Source organism: Acanthopagrus latus, chromosome 7, assembly GCF_904848185.1.
Source record: "Acanthopagrus latus isolate v.2019 chromosome 7, fAcaLat1.1, whole genome shotgun sequence".
Taxonomy (NCBI): Eukaryota; Metazoa; Chordata; class Actinopteri; order Spariformes; family Sparidae; genus Acanthopagrus; species Acanthopagrus latus.
Genome location: NC_051045.1, coordinates 13,140,564 through 13,158,954, shown reverse-complemented (window position 1 = coordinate 13,158,954; position 18,391 = coordinate 13,140,564). Strand labels below are relative to the sequence as shown.

Below are 18,391 nucleotides of genomic sequence, written 5' to 3'. Positions count from 1 at the left end.
CCCCTGGTGCCCCCATATTTGAAAAAACACTGGCGTGGTCCTCTGTTCACTATAAGCATATCACAACTTTCTGCATGCTAGTGGCATGATCCCTTCATGGTCCTGATCGGAGCTATACAGTGTATATGGCAAATGGTAAATGGACTTGCACTTATATGGCGCTTCTCCAGTCTACTGACCATTCAAAGCATTTTACAATAATTGCCACATTCACCCATTCACACACATTCATACACTGATGAATGTGTGCAAGGCGCCAGCGGCACATCAGGAGCAATCTGGGGTTCAGCGTCTTGCTCAAGGACGCTTCAACATGCAGCTCAGCTCAGCCGGGGGGAGCTGGGATTCGAACCGTCCGCTCGCTAGACGGCCTGCTCTACCCCCTGAGCTACAGCTGCTGTATAGGTAATAATACCGGATGAGAGGCGAGTGCAGCGAGGTTTGTGCTTTTTTTCCTCTTGCGCTGTTATGTTTTCCTCTGCTACCTGGCCTTGAAATGTTGCAGACAAGGCTTCCATTCATGTCGCCACGGAGCTCAAAGCATCTCTGAGGGGGGGGCCTCGAGATCACAGATATGTTGAGACGGGAGAATGGTGCATTGTTAGCGTATGTTGTATCGAGCTGTACAGGAGGGGGTGAGAGTGAAAAAGGACATCAGGAGAAGGGACAAACAGCAGAAGACACATGGTGAGATGGTAGCAGCGACAGACACACAGAGGGGAGTAAGCAAGAAGAACGTCGAGCTCTGGGAAGTCACTCTGTCGATGAGGTTGGCAGGACACCAGAGCTCCGGCGGCTTCAGCCCTCAAACAGGAAAATGGCTCTCAACGCAAAATTGCCTGCTTTCCTCCCTCCTCTGTTTCGAATCTCCTCTCCCCTCTTTCTTCTCCAGCCACATCTTATTGGACTCGGCTACACGTGAACTGCTGCTCTTCTCGGCTTTCACCGATCAGCTTAGATGCTTTCTCAGAACAATCGCCGCGTTGTGTGTTAAAAAGTCGGATTGCTGTTTGTCCCCTCAGCCCCACTCTGCGCTAGCACGTTCCCTCCTGCTAACCCAAATAATTGGCTGGCCCGCTCCTCTCACGCACACATACTTGCACCCCGATCACCGTACATAATCCTACAGTGGCTGACGTCACCTTTACGTCTACTCGAGGCCCTTCGCTGAGGCCCCCGTCACAGTCAGAGAGACTCAGCGTGTTTTCACTGAGCGGCTGGTGGTGGATGTTTATGTTGGAACTCATCTGGTAACAGGGAAACCTGCATGATGTTTATATTTTCCTTCCTAATGGGCCCCTCAGGTTCACACTATGTCACCAGTCATGTTCGCTTTCTCTCAGGGACCCAAAAGATCTGACTGCTTCATGACCCCCCCAGTCACATTTAAACCCCCCCCTCCACCCGTGACTTTACTTCTGCTCAAAGACTCCTCCTGCTGCCCCCCAGACGCAGACGAGAAACATCCATTTCATCCAGTTAATCCATTTCAGTCTTCTTTTTTTTCTCAAACAAATTACTTTAATGAAAAAGACGGATTAGAACCAATGTTTCAGGCAGATCTGGATCCTAATCCTTTCACACATCCAGCAGGATCAAAACATTAGCTCCATTACAGTGTAAATTACAAATTGATTTAATACATATAAAAACATTAGAGTCATTTTTCCTCATCAAAGACAAGATGGGAGAGAAAATGATGGGTTTGGAGATGACATGATGTGATGATAGTGAGATGATGACTCACTACATGAGTAGTGCTCATGACTACATGAGCAAGGATGCACATGCATATATTGTCTGTACGTGTCTTTTTTTTCGTGTTCGTCTATTGGTTGTATGAGTTGGGTTCCTGCTGTGGATAGAGGACGAGTCCCTGAGCATCAGCGAGACAGGTGAAGGCGTTTGGAGGAATCCTCTCCACCTCCAGCAGATTGTTTTCCAAGTGGAGCGAAGCCAAGGTGGAGTCAGAATTACGGGGGTGGCACACTCCCCACTTCCTCAATACCCTGAAAACACAGCACGCAAACAATTTAGACATACGGCGATGTGTATTCTCCACCACAAGGTTCACATTTATGGTTTTGAATTAAAAGTCTTAACCATAATTGGATGGACTGACATGAAATTTGTTTCAAGAGGGCCAAATTCCAGAGATGGCAGTGGGATGCCCCCCAAAAAAAGCCAGTTATCACATCATCATGCTTTATCACAGCAGAACTGGGAAACATATCAGCGAATTGTTTGGTTGCGCTGATGCAAGCGCAGAGCTGACATTCAGATTCATGACAGTTTCAAACAACTTAGTACATTTGCATGCAAACTTTTTTTATAAGCAGAGGAGAAAGGTATATCAGGCTAAATGCACAGGATTGCCAATAAAATTTAGGCTATTTAGATCGGAGCATTTCTTCAACTGCTCTGGTGGAATGAGCCGACAGCGTCATGACGCAGAACTCTGGATTTAGCTATAAAAGTGTTTATAAAAGACCTTTTAAACCTTGTTATGGGGCAAAGTCAACAAACTTTTTGAGCATCTTTTATGATCCGTTGACCGTTGAAAGTGGTCTCGTTAACCCAAAATAACTGATGGCAGCGGCAAGACTCGCTTCAAAGGATTTGAATTTGTGCCCGTTACAAAATATTAACATGAAGCATCATGATGCTAAACATGGTACCTTCTGAACATCAGAATATAAGCCTTGTCATGGTGAGGATGTTAACATGCATACATTAGCCTTTAGCTCAAAAAATGGCTGGGCGTCTGGCTGTAGACTCTTGTTGAGATCTCTGAAACAAAACTTCCCATGTGCATTTCAGCTTAGGTTTGTGTCTGGTTCTTACATCAATTCAGGAAACTGAAGGTCCTTGGAACACTATTCTATAGTTTATTAACTGTACTGAAGTTTTATAGTATGTTCATCGATTTCGGCCACTGACTGTGATAACAAAACAGACAGTAAAAAAGAATAACAATAGCCACTGACGGACACTGAAAGTTCCACGATATTCTCCTTGCTTCTTTGCCAAGCTCCTTAGCGTAATTCCAAAGGGGGCTGCACCAGCAGAGCTAATGGCATTAGGGCAGGATTGGGTAACATGCTGGCAAGCACTTAGCTTATCCCTGCATTATGAAAGTCACTCAGAAAAACTGACTTCCCAGGAAGCAAGACTCTACCTGATCTGGTTGTTATCCAGTCGCAGCACCTTCAGGTTCTTAAACTGTCGAACGCAGCGCGGGACGTCCCTCAGATGATTGTTGTCCAGCAGGAGCTCATGTAGTGAACGGTACGTTCCGACGAAAGAGAACCGCTCTAGTCCTTCATTGCTCAAGGCATTGTGGGATAGCTGGAGGGTCCGCAGGCCGGGCCGCACGTGACGGAACACGAAGGAGGGGATGTGACTGATGTTGTTGTGTTGGAGGGTCAGTTTACGGAGATTGCGAGGCAGATAGAGCGGCACGGAGGTGAACTGGTTGTAGGACAGGTCCAAGGCCTCCAGGGACCTGAGAGGAAACACACAGAGGGGGAGGTTCAGATTGAAATTCCTACTCTCAGATGTTTTCAGCAATTCTAGTGACAAGTTAAATCTGTTGGACGGTTCCTAACTTTGGTCCAGACTTTAACATCTCAACAAATATTAGATAGAGAGAATGGATCCAACTGTCTTTGGTGGTCCCTTGACTTTTAATTTAGCATAATCAGCTCAAAAATTCAATTTCTTTAAGACTGACACTTAAGTATAATAATGGATGCCTACTTCCTCTCTAAATCCAAGGCTTTAAACTGCAGGCCTCATGTTTTATAGTTACTGGACTCCTGCGTAGCGCTGCTGGGGAGTCAGCAGTGCAGAGCAGGAGGCTAGGCTACGGGGGGAATCATGGGGAGCAGCAGGGGAGGATATAATGGGGCCTGGGGGCGAGGTACAATGCAAGAGAGCATGGCAGTTTGAGGGGGGATTTGTGACTGAGTGGCCGAATGAAAATGTGTGGTTTTCAGAAAAGAGAATGAACAGCCATAGAGGAGGGGGGGGGACCAGATTTCAGGGGTCTGAGGCAAAGTTGTAGTACAGGGGCTCAGTGTTTTTGTTGGAAGATCCTGCACAGCTGTTGTGAGTTTACAGCACAGCTCACAGCAGGAGAGGAACCTCATTTCCTGTTTTCTAGCATCCATAGACCACAGAGAACAGCCAATGGGCCCAGACCACCCTAAGGTGACCAGCCAATGACCACACAGTCAAGTGCGATGGAGGCCAATGAGGAGAGAGAGGGTGAAGGGTTATGGATGGAGGAGGCACTTGATCTGGCGGTGGTTTGACTGATGTTCAGTGCCTCAGCACTTCTGCTACTCGTAAAGGTGACTTACAGTGCGGCCTCCGCATTAACTCTCCTCCCTTGAACTTTACAGCTCCCGGGAGACGTTAATCATTGGTGTTTTTGTGGGGTTTAGGGTTAAGGGTTGGGATTTCTATGAGATAGATGATGTGTAACGATGAGAAGTGGGGTTAGAATCACAAAATAAATCAAAACGTTGGTACCTTGAAGCATCTAAAGTAGATTCTAGTGGCCAAAGTGGACAGAAGCTGTGCGAACACCACCGCCTGATTTCATAAAGGTCTTGATCAGGCTAGCACTTGCTTTATTTTGAGCGTGAGCAAAACAAAGATACACAATATGTCGCTGAATTAGTCGTAAAATTAAAGCTAAAAACTGTATTTTAATTTCTGCATGTTTTAGTGCCCCCTGCTGCTGGAATATTACACATTTCTTTACAGGTTTTTTTTTTTTTTTTTTTTGGTGAAACAAAGTTTGTATTAGTAAAGTTACTGTTCAAACACAGGTTACAGGTAAGCCTACAGCTAAAAGATTTGGTTGCTCTGCAGTAGTGACTGTGTTGAAGTTATCAACATCCCTTAGTTATGTTACGTCATCAAGTTACAGCTCAATAGCAAGGACATAAAATGTAACATTTTGTTTTGCTGCCATAGCACCAGACTACAGAGCAGATTCTTTCTGCAGGCTGTGTGACTCCAAAATTCAACCTCAGCCTTCTTTCATAAAAGTAGTTATAATTCTCAGAATCTGACCCGTTGATAGACATTAAAAATATCATTGTTCTGTATCACAGGTAAGGTCTCGGTTTGCTTGAGTCCTTCCCCCCTTCACTTCTGTAAAGCAAGGTCCACTGTTGACTCCAGGAAACTTGAGGTCGGTTACATGCCTCTCCGCTTAACAGAGGTGCAATAAAATATCACATTAATACAACCATTAAATGTTTTATTGAAAACAAAGTTGAGGCGGAGGGGAGGGAGCACAATGACAGATTTAACTCAGAATGTGCAGTCCAAAGCTCACAGAGCACTCCGCAGGCATTTTTTGTTTAACTTACATGCATTGTTACGGATTGCTATGAAACATGCGGTATCGGCTCCGAAATCTAAACCCCTGAAATATTTATACCTCTATCTGTTTGGCAGGACCAGTTCAGACCAGTTGTTTGCTGCTGATTTGTATTCTATGCCTTTGCCAGGAAGCTCAGCAGCAGTCCGCCGCTGCGTAGAGCTCCACATGGTATTAATGAGCGGAGGGACACACAGTCCTTCTCTTCTCGGAGTCCTCCACCCTCTGCACTCCCACTCACTGGCACCTACACACAGACGCTCACACCAACACATACGCAAACCCTGAGTATGTGCAACATGATGCGAGGAAGAGGCATACACAGACAAATAAACGTGCTCACGGGCACTAACATGTGAGTTTGGACAAGCCGTTTCACACACACACATGCACTCTCTCACCAACAGTAATTTATCACACACGCAACTTATGTAGACCGGAAGTGTGTCCGTGAGTCATCGATCTGATGCCCTTGCTCATCCTCAGCGCGCTGGGTTGTAATGGGGACCAGCAGGCCGATGAGGCTGGTCTCGCTCTCTTTAAACACTCGTAGATACAGAAGCTCTTATGCGGCCTGTCGTGCCGGCAACACTCAAGCTGTCTCCCAGGCTTTGGGAACCTAACCAAGGTAGGTTAGGGTAATGTAGTCAGGAAGAGTGCCCTGTTTCATGCAGACCAGACAGACCAAGACTGGACTTTGAAAAACTGAATGAAGGATGACTGGTGGCACGGCATGCCCTCAGCCCAAGTCCTGACGTTTGGGTTTGCAGGCTTCTGTGTGCACTGAATGTATTAAGCAGCTATCTGGAAATGATTTAGACCGTTTTTCAAATCTGTTGAAAACAGATTGAGGCGCATCTGTGAGAATTGATACGCTAACTATGACTTTGACAGTTTACCGCAGTGGTACATGCATGCAGTAAGGAATACTTGCTGCAGTATGAGTATTTGTACGCATATGTAGCAGACTATACATGCATGAAATGTGTTTGTCAAAGCTGACTTGATCAAAGTCTCTTGACATCCTTGTGATCTTGAGCAATTGATTCGCTTTGTGTGTCCTTGTTTTCCCATTTATGCAAGCTGATTACGAAACCGATTTGATGGAGGAGCCATCGTAACAAGTCCCACGAGGCTTGGACATGTCACAGCGCAGCACGACAGACACATCTTCTCTACGACGGCTGCTGAACCTGTGCCTACGTTCAGTCAGTCTGAGCCAGCAGCGATGATTTACGCCGAGATCCAATCCAACGACAGCCTGTCTGTCAAAATGACACAACTAATTCAAACCGAATGTGCAAAAAAAAAATACCATTTGATGGATGCAAACTGCCAACAAAAAAATAAAGGAAGACAACACTTGTTAATGAATGCATTCAATCTAGTTTCTCTGGATAGTCTTTGAACAGTTTACAAGGCTGTTGTGTTAAGCTGCAGAATACCCTGTAGTATTAGGTAATTCATGCAGAGACGCCTGATTACAATCATTTTCCCAATAAAAATCTGAAAAAAAAAAAAAAATAGCAGAAAATGAAGCTAGAATTGAGAACACATTACCCATGACACACTATTATTCTGGACTTTTGGAAGGATTGATGCTTACGCTGCTTTAATCCGCGGTGGTAATTTAAAACATGTTCTAGTTGTCTCTGTGAACATGGAGAGCTCGGAGACAGCTCTGCTGGCCAGCATCACTGATGGTGACTGTTGAGTTTTGATCGACCACAAAAAGGGACGATTTGGAGGCATGCAAGATTGTTATTTAGGCTGACAGGATCGGGTACTGGCAGGACATAGCAAACGACTGTGTCGTCTTGCGATTTACATTTTCATCTGTGTCACTAAAAATAAAAGTTGCAAGTTAAACCCCCGTGGAGAAAAGTTATCAGCACAGACGTATTATCAGACACATGTACCGAAAGTATCGAAGGATAATTTATGCAGAATATGTCAAGATCATGATACACATTACGTTATTATGGAACTTTTACTGCTTTACATACTGAGTTTAATCTGTAACACTGCACAGTGGTGGAGGAAGTACTGAAATCATTTACTTAAAGAAAACTACTAAAACCACAGAGAAGAAATATTCCAGAAGTCAAACTTTTACTCAAGTAAAAGTACAAAAGTTTTGGCATCAAAATATACTTAATGAACCGCAAGTAAAATGTATTTTATGGCAGAATAATCTACTTCAGAATAATATATATATAATATTATTGGCTTGAAGTCGCTGATGTTGCAGCTGGTCAAAGTGGGGCTCATTTGAATTAGTTTAAATACTCCTGAGTGGCTTCATCTTTATAGTGTAAAATTCGACTTCAGGATCAGTTTAATTGTCCTTTTGCGATATAAGATTGTGTAAAGACATCTCTGCTTGTGATTCTCAAAGTTACACACACACAAGAAACAAAACTACACAGACTGATTTATAAATAATACTCATGTCAGAAAAATAAACTATTCACGGGGGAATGTTGAGGGTGAGTTCAGGCGCCTCACAGCTTTAGCAACTTAACTTGTCAAATAAATGTTGAGTAGATGTCCTCAGTCACCTCCCACTATGCACTGCATCATATTTCATCTATTTTTTTAAACATTATATTTCAGTTTAAATCAGTTTATCTTTGTATGCAAAAGCTTAACATAACAAAGCAGCCAAAGCTAAAGCATAAACAATGTAAAATCTGACTTTACTTTAAAAAGAATTGAGGAAACCGAATGACTCAACATTTCGAAGTGAAGTCGTACATTTTTAAAGTAACTTGCAATATTTACAGTGTACTACTACAACTACTCCCTCTGAACTGTAGTGGATTTAAGGATAAAGTATAATTTAATGGCAATACTTAAGTTAAATGCAAGAACATAAAAACCGTACTGTTCATAGCACATTAAGTACTATGATTTATTTGTTTTTCCATCTCTGCTAGTTAAGCATATTCTTATCATCGTACATGTTAAAGGTCGACCACACTTGAAAAAAGTCAGGAAACCACTTCCTCAGAAATAACCAAGTGAAGTAGACTTTAAAATGTAAGCTTTTTTTCTGAAACAACAATAAAATGCTATTCTACTCTATTTAACAAATCAAAAATTGTTAGTTCACTTTACTTGTTCATTTTGAGGTGATCGGTTTTCCTCGATTTCTTTAGGCAAAGCCACTTTTAAAGTGCATGTTTACACATGAACATAAAAGAAGACCGATCTGAGATTTCTTGGGTACAAAAAAAAATGGGACATGGGAAACAAAAATCTAACCCTAACCCTAACCCTTTAAAATATTGCACTCTAATGCATGCATCAAAACATACAGAAAAACACAGTGCCGAGTACTGGCCACAGAGGAGATATAAAAACAAGGTAGATAATGAGGTACGATGGTGGCAGCGGGCCAAACTACACTCCCCAGGTTCCAGTATCCTCCACGGTAGCCTCCAATCACTGAACCCCAGCAGGCGGTAACAATAACACTGACTCTGTGACATGGAACAGAGGCACTCCGCTAACCAGAACCAGCGCTCTGCAGTTTATTTTATCATTAACCAATTTACTTTTCATTCTGTTTTCATTTTTTTTTTCTTCCGGCTGTTTCTCCACTCTACAGGGCTACACGATGAATACATTTCTCCACGAGAAGTTCAACGTGGGTTTAATCATTAAAGGTCTGCAGGATGATATCTGATACAACTACGGGGAGGAGTCTGGGTTCACGCCGCTCGGGGTCTCGCTAATGAACTTTAAGGTATCATCTCCTGCTGTGTTGGTGGAGTCCAGGTCCAGCAGAATTTGCTCTCACTCTGTAGTCTACGCGGTGCTGGAGGAAGCTTTAGGGCCGGTTAATAAGCCTGCAGTGCCAAGGAGGGGACCGCTGCTCTCGCCACTAATGAGGTCAGGATGTCAAACGAAGGCTCAGAGAGCAGCCCGGTTCCATTTCAGCTCCACTCAAGCTCTGCCTTCATCTCTCTGTCACTCTTTGGACCAGTTTGAGTGCGTTTTGTTTTGTTATTTTACAGTTTTTCAATCTGTGATTACAAGGTAATCATCATTAACCCCAATCACTTTTGCCTTGACTGTATTTTAGATTTTATTTTGTCTCCTCTCTAATGCCATCATTCAGTCACACAGAGTTTCTCTCACAGCGCTTTCCTGTCTCTCTATCTTCCTTTCTCTCTGGAGCATTTTCTTTTCCTCAGTTTTTCCCTGAAGCTCCCACCGTGGTTCACAAGGATCCCAGGGAGCAGAGAAAAAAACCCACTGGAATTCACTATATTTAAACAACTCACACACACACACACACACACACACACAGACATATATGCACAAACACACCCATGCAGGCACACAGTTGCCTTCAGGCTCTCCTCCACACCGCTGCTCATCTAAGTACACAAGGTCAGCTGTCAGAACCTCTAAGATATGTATGTATGGGCGCTACGTGTGTGTGTCGGTGTGTATGTGTGTGTGTGTGTGTGTGTGTGTGTGTGTGTGTGTGTGTGTGTGTGTGTGTATGAGAGAGAGACGGAGCGAAATGAAGAAGAGGAAAACAGGAGAAGAATGCGTCTGTGTTTGTGTTCATCGGTCAGACTTGTCACGAAAAGGCACAGACATGATAGAGGAGGTTGAAGTCCTGGTCTGGATCATGTGTGATGTGTGTGTGTCTGTGTGTGTGTGTGTGTGTGTGTATGCGTGTGTGTGTGTGTGTGTCTGAATGAGAGCATCTGCCTCATCCACTGATACTGAGGACAGGTGATGTACTGGTCTCTGGACGCAGGTAACGGGACCCTGAGGTGTAGAAGGGCCAACTCTGGCAAAAAATCTGTAATCCGCAGCCACAGCAGCCCTAAAACGGGTGACCCGCCGAGGGACTTGTAGGGTGCTGTGTATTGTGAGTCATCCATTTCTATTTGTCTTTGTTCTGTGATGATGTGTGGAGAGTGCGGTGCCAATCTTTCTCGTGGTGGACAGTGCTGTTAAAAACAACTCAGCCCAGGGGGACCATAAAGACAAGTCAACTGCAGCAATCAGAACATCTTAAATCTTTTAAGTGCCTCAACCATCAACTGATAGATAACAAAAGGGCTCGGGATCCCAAATGAAACCAGTCTACCCTCTTGTGGCTGACAGGGGAACTGCAGAATACTATTCTTCTCGAAATCGACAGCTCTGGATGGATTAATGGACGAATCGACGGACATACTTGAGACGGGTCCAGGCTTGGCTGCCGATGCTGTGCTCATGCAGCAGGTTGTGACTCAGGTCCAGGACTCTCAGATGAACGCAGCCCCTCAGTGCCTCCTCTGTCGCCTCCTCAATCAGATTTTCATTCATCTCAAGGTCCTATAAAAAAAAAAAAAAGAAGGACGCAAACAGACAGGGATATCTGATTTAGGGCATCATGGTGGCATTGTTCATTTCCTGATGTCAGTGTCTCGCAGGGGCGGTTCCTCATTTTGGCAACATGGGCGGTTGCCCAGGGCAGCATTTGTTGTGGGGCATTCATTTCATATTGCTCATTTACACGCCTAGTCAATTATGTCATGTTGCCCTGTGGGGAGAAGGCGGCTGGGCGCCCATTGTTTTGAAAAAGGCCGCCTGCTCGTTGCTGAGAAAGACTCACATACAAAGGTTATGGAAGAAGGAGAAGCGGGTGGGGGACTTTCACTCAGGGCGTCATTCGAGCTGGGCCTGCCACTGGTCACAGGTCATAAATTCTCACAAGACCTGCTTCTCCGCCAGTCAAATTTACATGCTCACAAAATCAGTAGGACAGTAGAAATTAACTGTGAGACAAGAATGAAGAAAGAGTTTCTGTCAGGGCGTCATTCAGGCTAAGGCCGCCATTGGTGTCTGGCTGTCTGAAGTGAACTTAGGGACTCAAACTTGCATTTCAAGCCCAAAGTATAGAACTTTCTAATGTTACAAACACAAAATGTTCAGTGGACACTGAACTAAACACTGAACTTATTATCACATAATCTGTTAAAATGAATATATATATATATATATGTATATATATATATATATATATATATATATATATATATATATATATGTCATGTCATTGTCCGAACCGCTTATCCCTTTCCATGGGGTTGCGGGGTGTTGCTGCTGGAGCCAATCCCAGCATTGTTTCATAACATCTTATAACATTTTTATTCCACATTTTTATTTCTACTGTTTCTTTGATATTGCATGTATGTTACTGGATGCTTGAATGTTACTGGATGCTTGAATTTCCTCCGGGATTAATAAAGTATCTATCCATGTATCTATCCATCTATCTATATATGTATATATATATATATATATATATATATATATATATATATATATATATATATATATATATATATATATATATATACATACATATATATATATATATATATACACATATACATATATATATCTATATATCTATATACACATATATATATATATATATATATATATATATATACACACACATATTACTGCCTAATGAAAATGTAATACATTCCCAGTAATGTAATGGTGCAACACATTATTGGTCGAGTAATTGCATTATGAGGTTTTATTGCATTTGTGATCAGGGTCAGTGTAAATCTTGTTACAATTTCAGAAAATGATTACATCATTAGGTGCTACAGTCCTTAAAGAGTAACTCCACCAATTTAACACATATAAATTTGTTTTGAGGTCTTGGGGAGTACCTCTGCATGTGTGGAAATAAAGTAGTGCAAAGCCTTTTATTGGCTCCAGATGACGCTCCAGAGGAGTGATGTCACTCAGTGGTTAAGTTGCATTGTGGGTAATGTGGGCACACTCTTTGTGGACACACCATTAAATTGATGTGGCAGAACCAGAGACGTCACATTCTTCTTTCACAGTTTATCAAATCATATGCACTTTCCTCTCGAGCCACAAAAGGCTTTATACCACTTGTTTTCACATGTGCAGTAGTACTCCCCAAGAGCTGTATACACGCTCTAATGTGTAAAATAAGTGGAGTTGCCCTTTAAGGAGGAAGATTTTCCCTACAGGACTCAGTAAATTGATACCAGTGCACCTGAAGAGAGGGAGGGAGGCCCAGCGGGAGGGATCGGAAGCGGTTCTTGTCCAGCTGGAGCTCCACAAGCTTCTCGAGTGGTCTGAAGGCTTGTGGTGACACGCTTCCCTCATGGAGAAGATTCTCCTCCAGCTCCAGATTCAACAGGTTTGTCAAACCTACGGGGGGCATGCAAAAATAAAATTATCATTATTTTAACAAGAGATGCTGTTCCTCTTCCATGTGCGCAGACAGACGTGACGTCCTACCGGTGAAACAGTGAAGGGTGAGTGCGCTGAGCTTGTTGCTGTTCATCTTGAGCTCCTCCAGGGATGGCGGCAGCGCCGGGACCCTGGTGAGCTGGTTGTCATCGAGGTTCAGCTTCTTCAGAGAGGTCAAGCTCTGCATGACACGCAGCAAAAACAGAGACATGAAAGAGACAAAATGGATGCTAGTCTCACAGATCCATAATTTTCCATCCTGACTTGCCAAGCAGGACATAGTCACAGAGTTCACAGAAATAAACCAACGGGGAGAATTTAAAATCCGAGCATCTCCTCCATGTCATCTATCATGTCGTATTTTTAGTAAAGCCACTCTGTGTGGCTCCCCAGTGAAAGCTGCTGTGGTTGCTGTGTGTCAAGTAAAAGCAGTGGACTGAGTCTTTCGCAGTGTCCCTCGCGCCAGTCCATCAGTCCTCTGTCATTACTGGGATGTGTGGAGAAAAAAATGAAGAAAAAAAAATCTTCCTCTAAATATAATTTCCTTTTATTCTCCACATCATTGGCTGCAGCTGTACTCCAACAGGTCCGTCCAGCCAATACTGTGAGAGTGTGCCGATGGTGACGTGTAATGATTGGTCAGAGTGTGGCGCGCTGCCTCGGTGTGGTCAGGATCTGTGTTTGGCATGTGGTCATTTAGAGGTTAGACCAGAGGGTATTCTGGGAAAAGATTAGTTAATGCGATCTTCAGCGCTCTTTTATTACCGTAATGATACAGGATGCAGCCTGATTTCTGTTGTAATTAGATGCAAAGTGACCTATAAAACTGGCTCGTAACTCACACACTCGTTCACATTCAGCAGGCTGCAGATTCCCCCACAAGAGGGAGCTTTCCGGGTCAATATCAGACCAAGGACAGGAAAACAATAGTGGCTGCAGTTCGGACCCACAGGTCAAGAAATGTCAGCGCCGCCTCTGACAGGGACATAAGGCAACATCTGCTGCAATCAATAACATTTGTACCACCGGCAGGCAGCGAGCTTTACTTTTTGTAGCTTCTTGTTTTTGTTTTTGTTTTGTTTTTTGGTTTCTGTTTTCATTATTATGCTATTCTAACCTCAAGTGGATATTAACCACTCGATTAAGGAAGAGTTTTCCCTCATTTTGGCAGAACATAAAGATTTTTGAGGCGAGTGAGGAGCCTAGCTGGTAAGTAATCTGAGTGACACTTAAGAAGATAGCTCCAATATGTGGCACCATGAGGGAGAACTTTCTGTTTGTTGTTTCTTTTCCTTTGGGCTCTGCCTCTGCTATTTGTTGTTTCTTTTTCTTTTTTTAAAGTTTGGTTAGAAACCCCTGCTTTTTCTCCAGTTCTGCAGAGGAAAAGTCTCACGATGAAACACTATTTATCGCAAATATGATCAACCTCACGTGACACTTGCAAGTATTAAAGCGACAGTAACAGCGCTGGTGTGGTACTTCAGGTCTGGAGCTGCAGTTCTATGATTGGATGATACATGATACCGATATGTGTCCTCGTGAACTTGTACCGCACGGCACATACATCATGTAACACTCCAGTGTTTGAAAGCACAGATGCCCTTCAGCTGAACTCCAACGTAGAAGCTAGATGTACTATACTACTTTACAAGATGTGAACATGCAGAATACAGCCAGGTGTGATGTGCTTGCGGATGAGTATTTAACTGGACTATTGACACACTGACAGTGAAGAAGTGTCGACAGCTGCGTTGGCTGCTGACTGAGTTACTCACAGACAGCGGGTTCTGGCTGAAAGCCTCATCTTCCAGGTTGTTTTTGCTCAGGTCCAATGTGTCCAGGTTCAGCACTCCAGAGAAAGCTTGCTGAGCGATGAATCTGATGTTGTTTTCTTGAAGGTTGAATTTAAAAAACGATAAAGTTACATAATGTTGCCGTAAGTTCCTGCAAGCCACAGATTATTATATTATAACTAGACTATAAGCAGAGTTGTCACAACATAGAAACTGAAAACTGAACCTAAAGAAATGTAAAGTTTCTGGCCATTAGGTTGAATAAATGGCTTCACTTGAATGTCACCTGATTTACACTTTAGTCATGCTGGAGCTTTTGTATGGATGTTGATTTAAACAATGTATGGTCAGTTTTAGTTTCTCAGTTAAATGATTCACAGTCTTGACCTAAAATGTTCTCTCCAAAAAATATACTCATAAGATATCAAAGTGAATGTGACAGCAAATCATGAATAATCCTAAAATGGTGAAATGGTAAATAAAAACTTGGTTTGTTGCATCAAAGTACTAATCCAAGCCTCTGAGAAATGTAATAAATAAGCCGATTTAATGATAAACCAGTTCATGTTCATTTTGTAATTTGTAATCTACCACAACATCACTGACACACACACACACACACACACACCTGCCATGTCCAGCTTTTTGGCCAGCGGGTTGTCGATGATGGGCAGGTGAGTCAGGCCGATGCCCCTGCAGCTGATCTCTATGTCAGCAGTCTGACACTCACTGAGAGGAGACTCCGTGGAGCCGGAGTGTGTTTCTGTTTGATTGCTTGGAGGCTCTGTCGCCTCTTCTTCCTCTTCCTCCTCCTCTTCTTCTTCTTCTTCTTCTTCTTCTTCTTCCTCCTCTTCCTCTTCTTCCTCCTCTTCTTCCTCCTCCTCCTCCTCTTCTTCCTCTTCCTGACACAGAAGTTCAAAAATAATTACACAAGAGTAAAAGGACCTGGTGGTTCAGTGAATTAAAGCAAGAAAAAAACAAACCTCCTCCTCTTCTTCTTCATCATCGTCATCCTCATCATCGTCATCCTCATCGTCATCGTCATCATCATCCTCCTCTTCTTCCCCCTCGTGTGTTTTCCCTTGATCCATCAGCCGCCACTTTTCAGCGTGAAGCTCCTTGAGGACGGCCATGAGAGCGCCGGTCTCCTCTCCTCTTCCGCGCCTCCTCCAGCCCATCAGGGGTCGACCCAGCCCCGCCTACATTAACCAGCAGGACATCACAACCAACACAGTCTTAGACCAGAATATTAAGCGAGTGAAAAGAGTTTTTTTTTTTTTTTTTTTTAAAGAAACTTCCCAACATGGTGGATAAAAATATGCAACAGCAGAATCAAGTGCCATACTATTCTATATGCAGCCGCCTCCACTGTGGCTGCGTGTATCCTCTTCCCCCAGGCACCTCTCCTGCTCCTGCCGACCTTCAGCTCCCTGAAATCCACCCCGGGATGCTCCGTCTCCTGCTCTGCCTCCGAGACGAAACGCTCATCCTCACTGTCTTCTTCACCAATCACGCACCAGAGCAGATTTGCAGAAAAAGACAGAAAGACAGAAAGAAAGAAAAAGTTGAGCCATTAGAGTATTTGATAACCATGATCATGCAGAAAGGAGCAAGAAGCATTTGAAAGACAAAAGCTTGAACTTACCAGCAGGGACGGCCGAGCTTGAAACATGTGTCACCCTCGTATCCACTCCTGGCAGGTGACTGGCTGCTGTTTGGAATTCAAGGGACTCAGATGAGGTCTCCATGTGCACGTCCGTGTCCTGCAACGAGTTCTGGCCTTGTCCTGACAAAACTGTGCCACACAGACAGATAAATAAGACACAATTCCTTTGCATCTGCATGGCTGGATGTTCACTCAGTTTGAGCAGTTTTCGGTCAGAGACAGAGAGAGAGACAAGTCCAAAACGATGAGGCAAATCCACAGAACGTGCAGACGAGAGAAGAAACCCTGAGGAGCTGTCAGGGTGAGAGTTTACACGGGAGGATAAGTCTCAAAAAACCATAGAATTAGAGATTATGAACACTTGTAGTGAAAGCTGTGGTTCAGTTTCTACAAGCAGTACTTAAGCATATAGCACATGCCCCCAACTCAGAGTGGAAGCTGAAATATGACAGAGCATGATGGTGGGAAGGAATATCTAGGAGGCGGAGAGGTAAAAAGAAAAAAAAAAGAAAGAAAAAACAACTCTCACATTGTTAATAAAGGCCCTGGTTCATTGCACCATGAAATATACAGACCCGCCCTGCTCCTCGTCTCCTCGCCCTGTCATGACTGTCTGCTGACTTTAGGTGGAGAGCAGATATTTGTGGAGGACATGAGAAGACAGACGGGGAGCAAAAGATAGAAACTGCTAACACAATGAGTTTCATACACCTGTGACAGATTCTAGTTATCATGCGGGGTTGAGGCATGGATTTGTGAGCCACTGTCAGTTTTGTGTACCTCCAGACTGATCCTGGACGTTTTCCAACGTTGGTAGACAGTTCAGCTCAGAGACAGTCTTGTCTGGCGGAGCTCCACTCTAGCGTCTACGTATGAAGACAAACACGGACCCCTGAGAAATGAACGATGGGCCCCAGTCTTTACATTTTGTACATGCATACCGTCTGGGATGATGCCTATACATGTACTCCGGAGTGTGTAAGCTGCACACTCGCTGCCAAGCCAAGCAGGTGCCACTGGCTGAGTGTCGAGCCAAGCTGGGATTTTCACTGTGGGGTGAAAGCTGCTGACAGACCCCTATTTATTTGCTCACTAACCACACATACACCCACTAAATCTGTCAAAAAATGTGCGCGCATGTTGTCATGTCCCAGACAACAGCTGCCGTGATTAACAAGCTTCCTCGGTATCATCACTAATGAACATATCCATTATGTCAGTTTAATGTGTTCACTTTTTTTGGGGGGGCGATTTTGTTTTTTCCCAGCCGATGAGTCAGAGGAGACAGTTAAATCCAGACATGTTCCAAATGGCCCATTGGACGAGTTAACACTAAACACTGAAACACTCCTGACGTGTTCATCCAAGGTAAACAGTGATGTGTCCCAAGACTATTTATTTAAACCCTGACAGGAGCGTCCAGTAATCCACTGACCGCATTCAACCCCTTCCTTAACCTCAGTCTAACGACACCCTGGATTAACAATTTCCACTGCAGAGAACAGTGCGCTCCAACATCATTAACCAAGTCACTGGTGTGGGACACACAGCACGCGTTACCGCCTCTGCTGTGACCTGTTGCACTTTATCTGACATCTCAGCGCAATTTACGCCTCATTTTCGTCACTAAATAAAGTCGTGCCGTGCCAGACAGTCTGATCACTGCCAGCTCAGAACATATGACACGTATGTGTAAAAGACACTTTCACCAAACATTCATTAAACAACAGAGCTCAGAGTCTAAAACCATGCTGGGATTTGAAATTTACTTAAGAACTGTCTGTGAGTGCACATTTAAGGTACTTTCAGCAGTTTTGCAACCTATTCTTATTCCAGTACATCTCAGAGACAAATATTGTACTTTTTACCCCAGTAAAGTTGTCTGACAAGTCTTAGTTAAGCCTGCTAACACTTGCCAATTAGCTGTAAACAGGTGATTGAGTTTTTGGGTGATTCTGCTTTTACTAATGGTTACTACAGGAGTATCTTTCATATATTCATATACATATAGTCTAATCTCTCTCTCATATAGTTCTTACTGTGCAACTGGTCTACAGCCATCACTGCAGCTTTAAGCAGAACTGAAATGTGATTGAACTAAATGCTAGAGCCAGTATGCCAACAGGCTGATGTTAATCATTTCATTTTCAACTGCTGACTTGCACCAATTAGTAGTAACACTGGGTACAGAATGGGAATGGGGTGTTTTTGGAGGCATTAGGTAATAGACAAATCCTCTATTACAAGGGTGCTAAAAAAAATTAAATAAAAAAGTAA

At 43.6% G+C, this 18,391-nt stretch overlaps 1 protein-coding gene across 4 annotated transcripts; it reads right to left on the bottom strand.

Moving 5' to 3' along the window:
• Positions 1–1,507: 1,507 nt before the first annotated feature.
• On the bottom strand, positions 1,508–16,991 carry si:dkey-32e6.6 (extracellular matrix protein 2). 4 transcript variants are annotated; one of them, XM_037102989.1, is made up of 10 exons: positions 16,895–16,991; positions 16,094–16,243; positions 15,794–15,945; positions 15,077–15,647; positions 14,431–14,546; positions 12,704–12,836; positions 12,456–12,613; positions 10,605–10,744; positions 3,179–3,505; positions 1,508–2,009 (listed from the first exon to the last, which is right to left on the bottom strand). In XM_037102989.1, exons 4-10 carry the CDS (start codon positions 15,081–15,083, stop codon positions 1,829–1,831), a joined length of 1,062 nt encoding a protein of 353 aa, XP_036958884.1. In that variant the 5' UTR covers positions 15,084–15,647; positions 15,794–15,945; positions 16,094–16,243; positions 16,895–16,991; the 3' UTR covers positions 1,508–1,828. The 4 variants fall into 4 exon arrangements, with proteins under 4 accessions (XP_036958884.1, XP_036958883.1, XP_036958885.1 ...); XM_037102988.1 differs by lacking the exon at positions 16,895–16,991 and having other exon boundaries at positions 15,794–15,948; positions 16,094–16,513; XM_037102990.1 differs by lacking the exons at positions 15,077–15,647; positions 15,794–15,945; positions 16,094–16,243; positions 16,895–16,991 and having other exon boundaries at positions 13,498–14,999.
• Positions 16,992–18,391: the final 1,400 nt, after the last annotated feature.

What these genes read in the sequence shown, in the direction of transcription:
- si:dkey-32e6.6 (XM_037102989.1), bottom strand. An exon ending in GCCTCCCTCCCTCTCTTCAG is followed by an intron (nt 10,745 to 12,455) that starts GTGCACTGGTAT and finishes TTTTTTTTATAG; the next exon opens with GACCTTGAGATGAATGAAAA. An exon ending in CTGGATAACAACCAGATCAG is followed by an intron (nt 2,010 to 3,178) that starts GTAGAGTCTTGC and finishes CTGTGTTTTCAG; the next exon opens with GGTATTGAGGAAGTGGGGAG.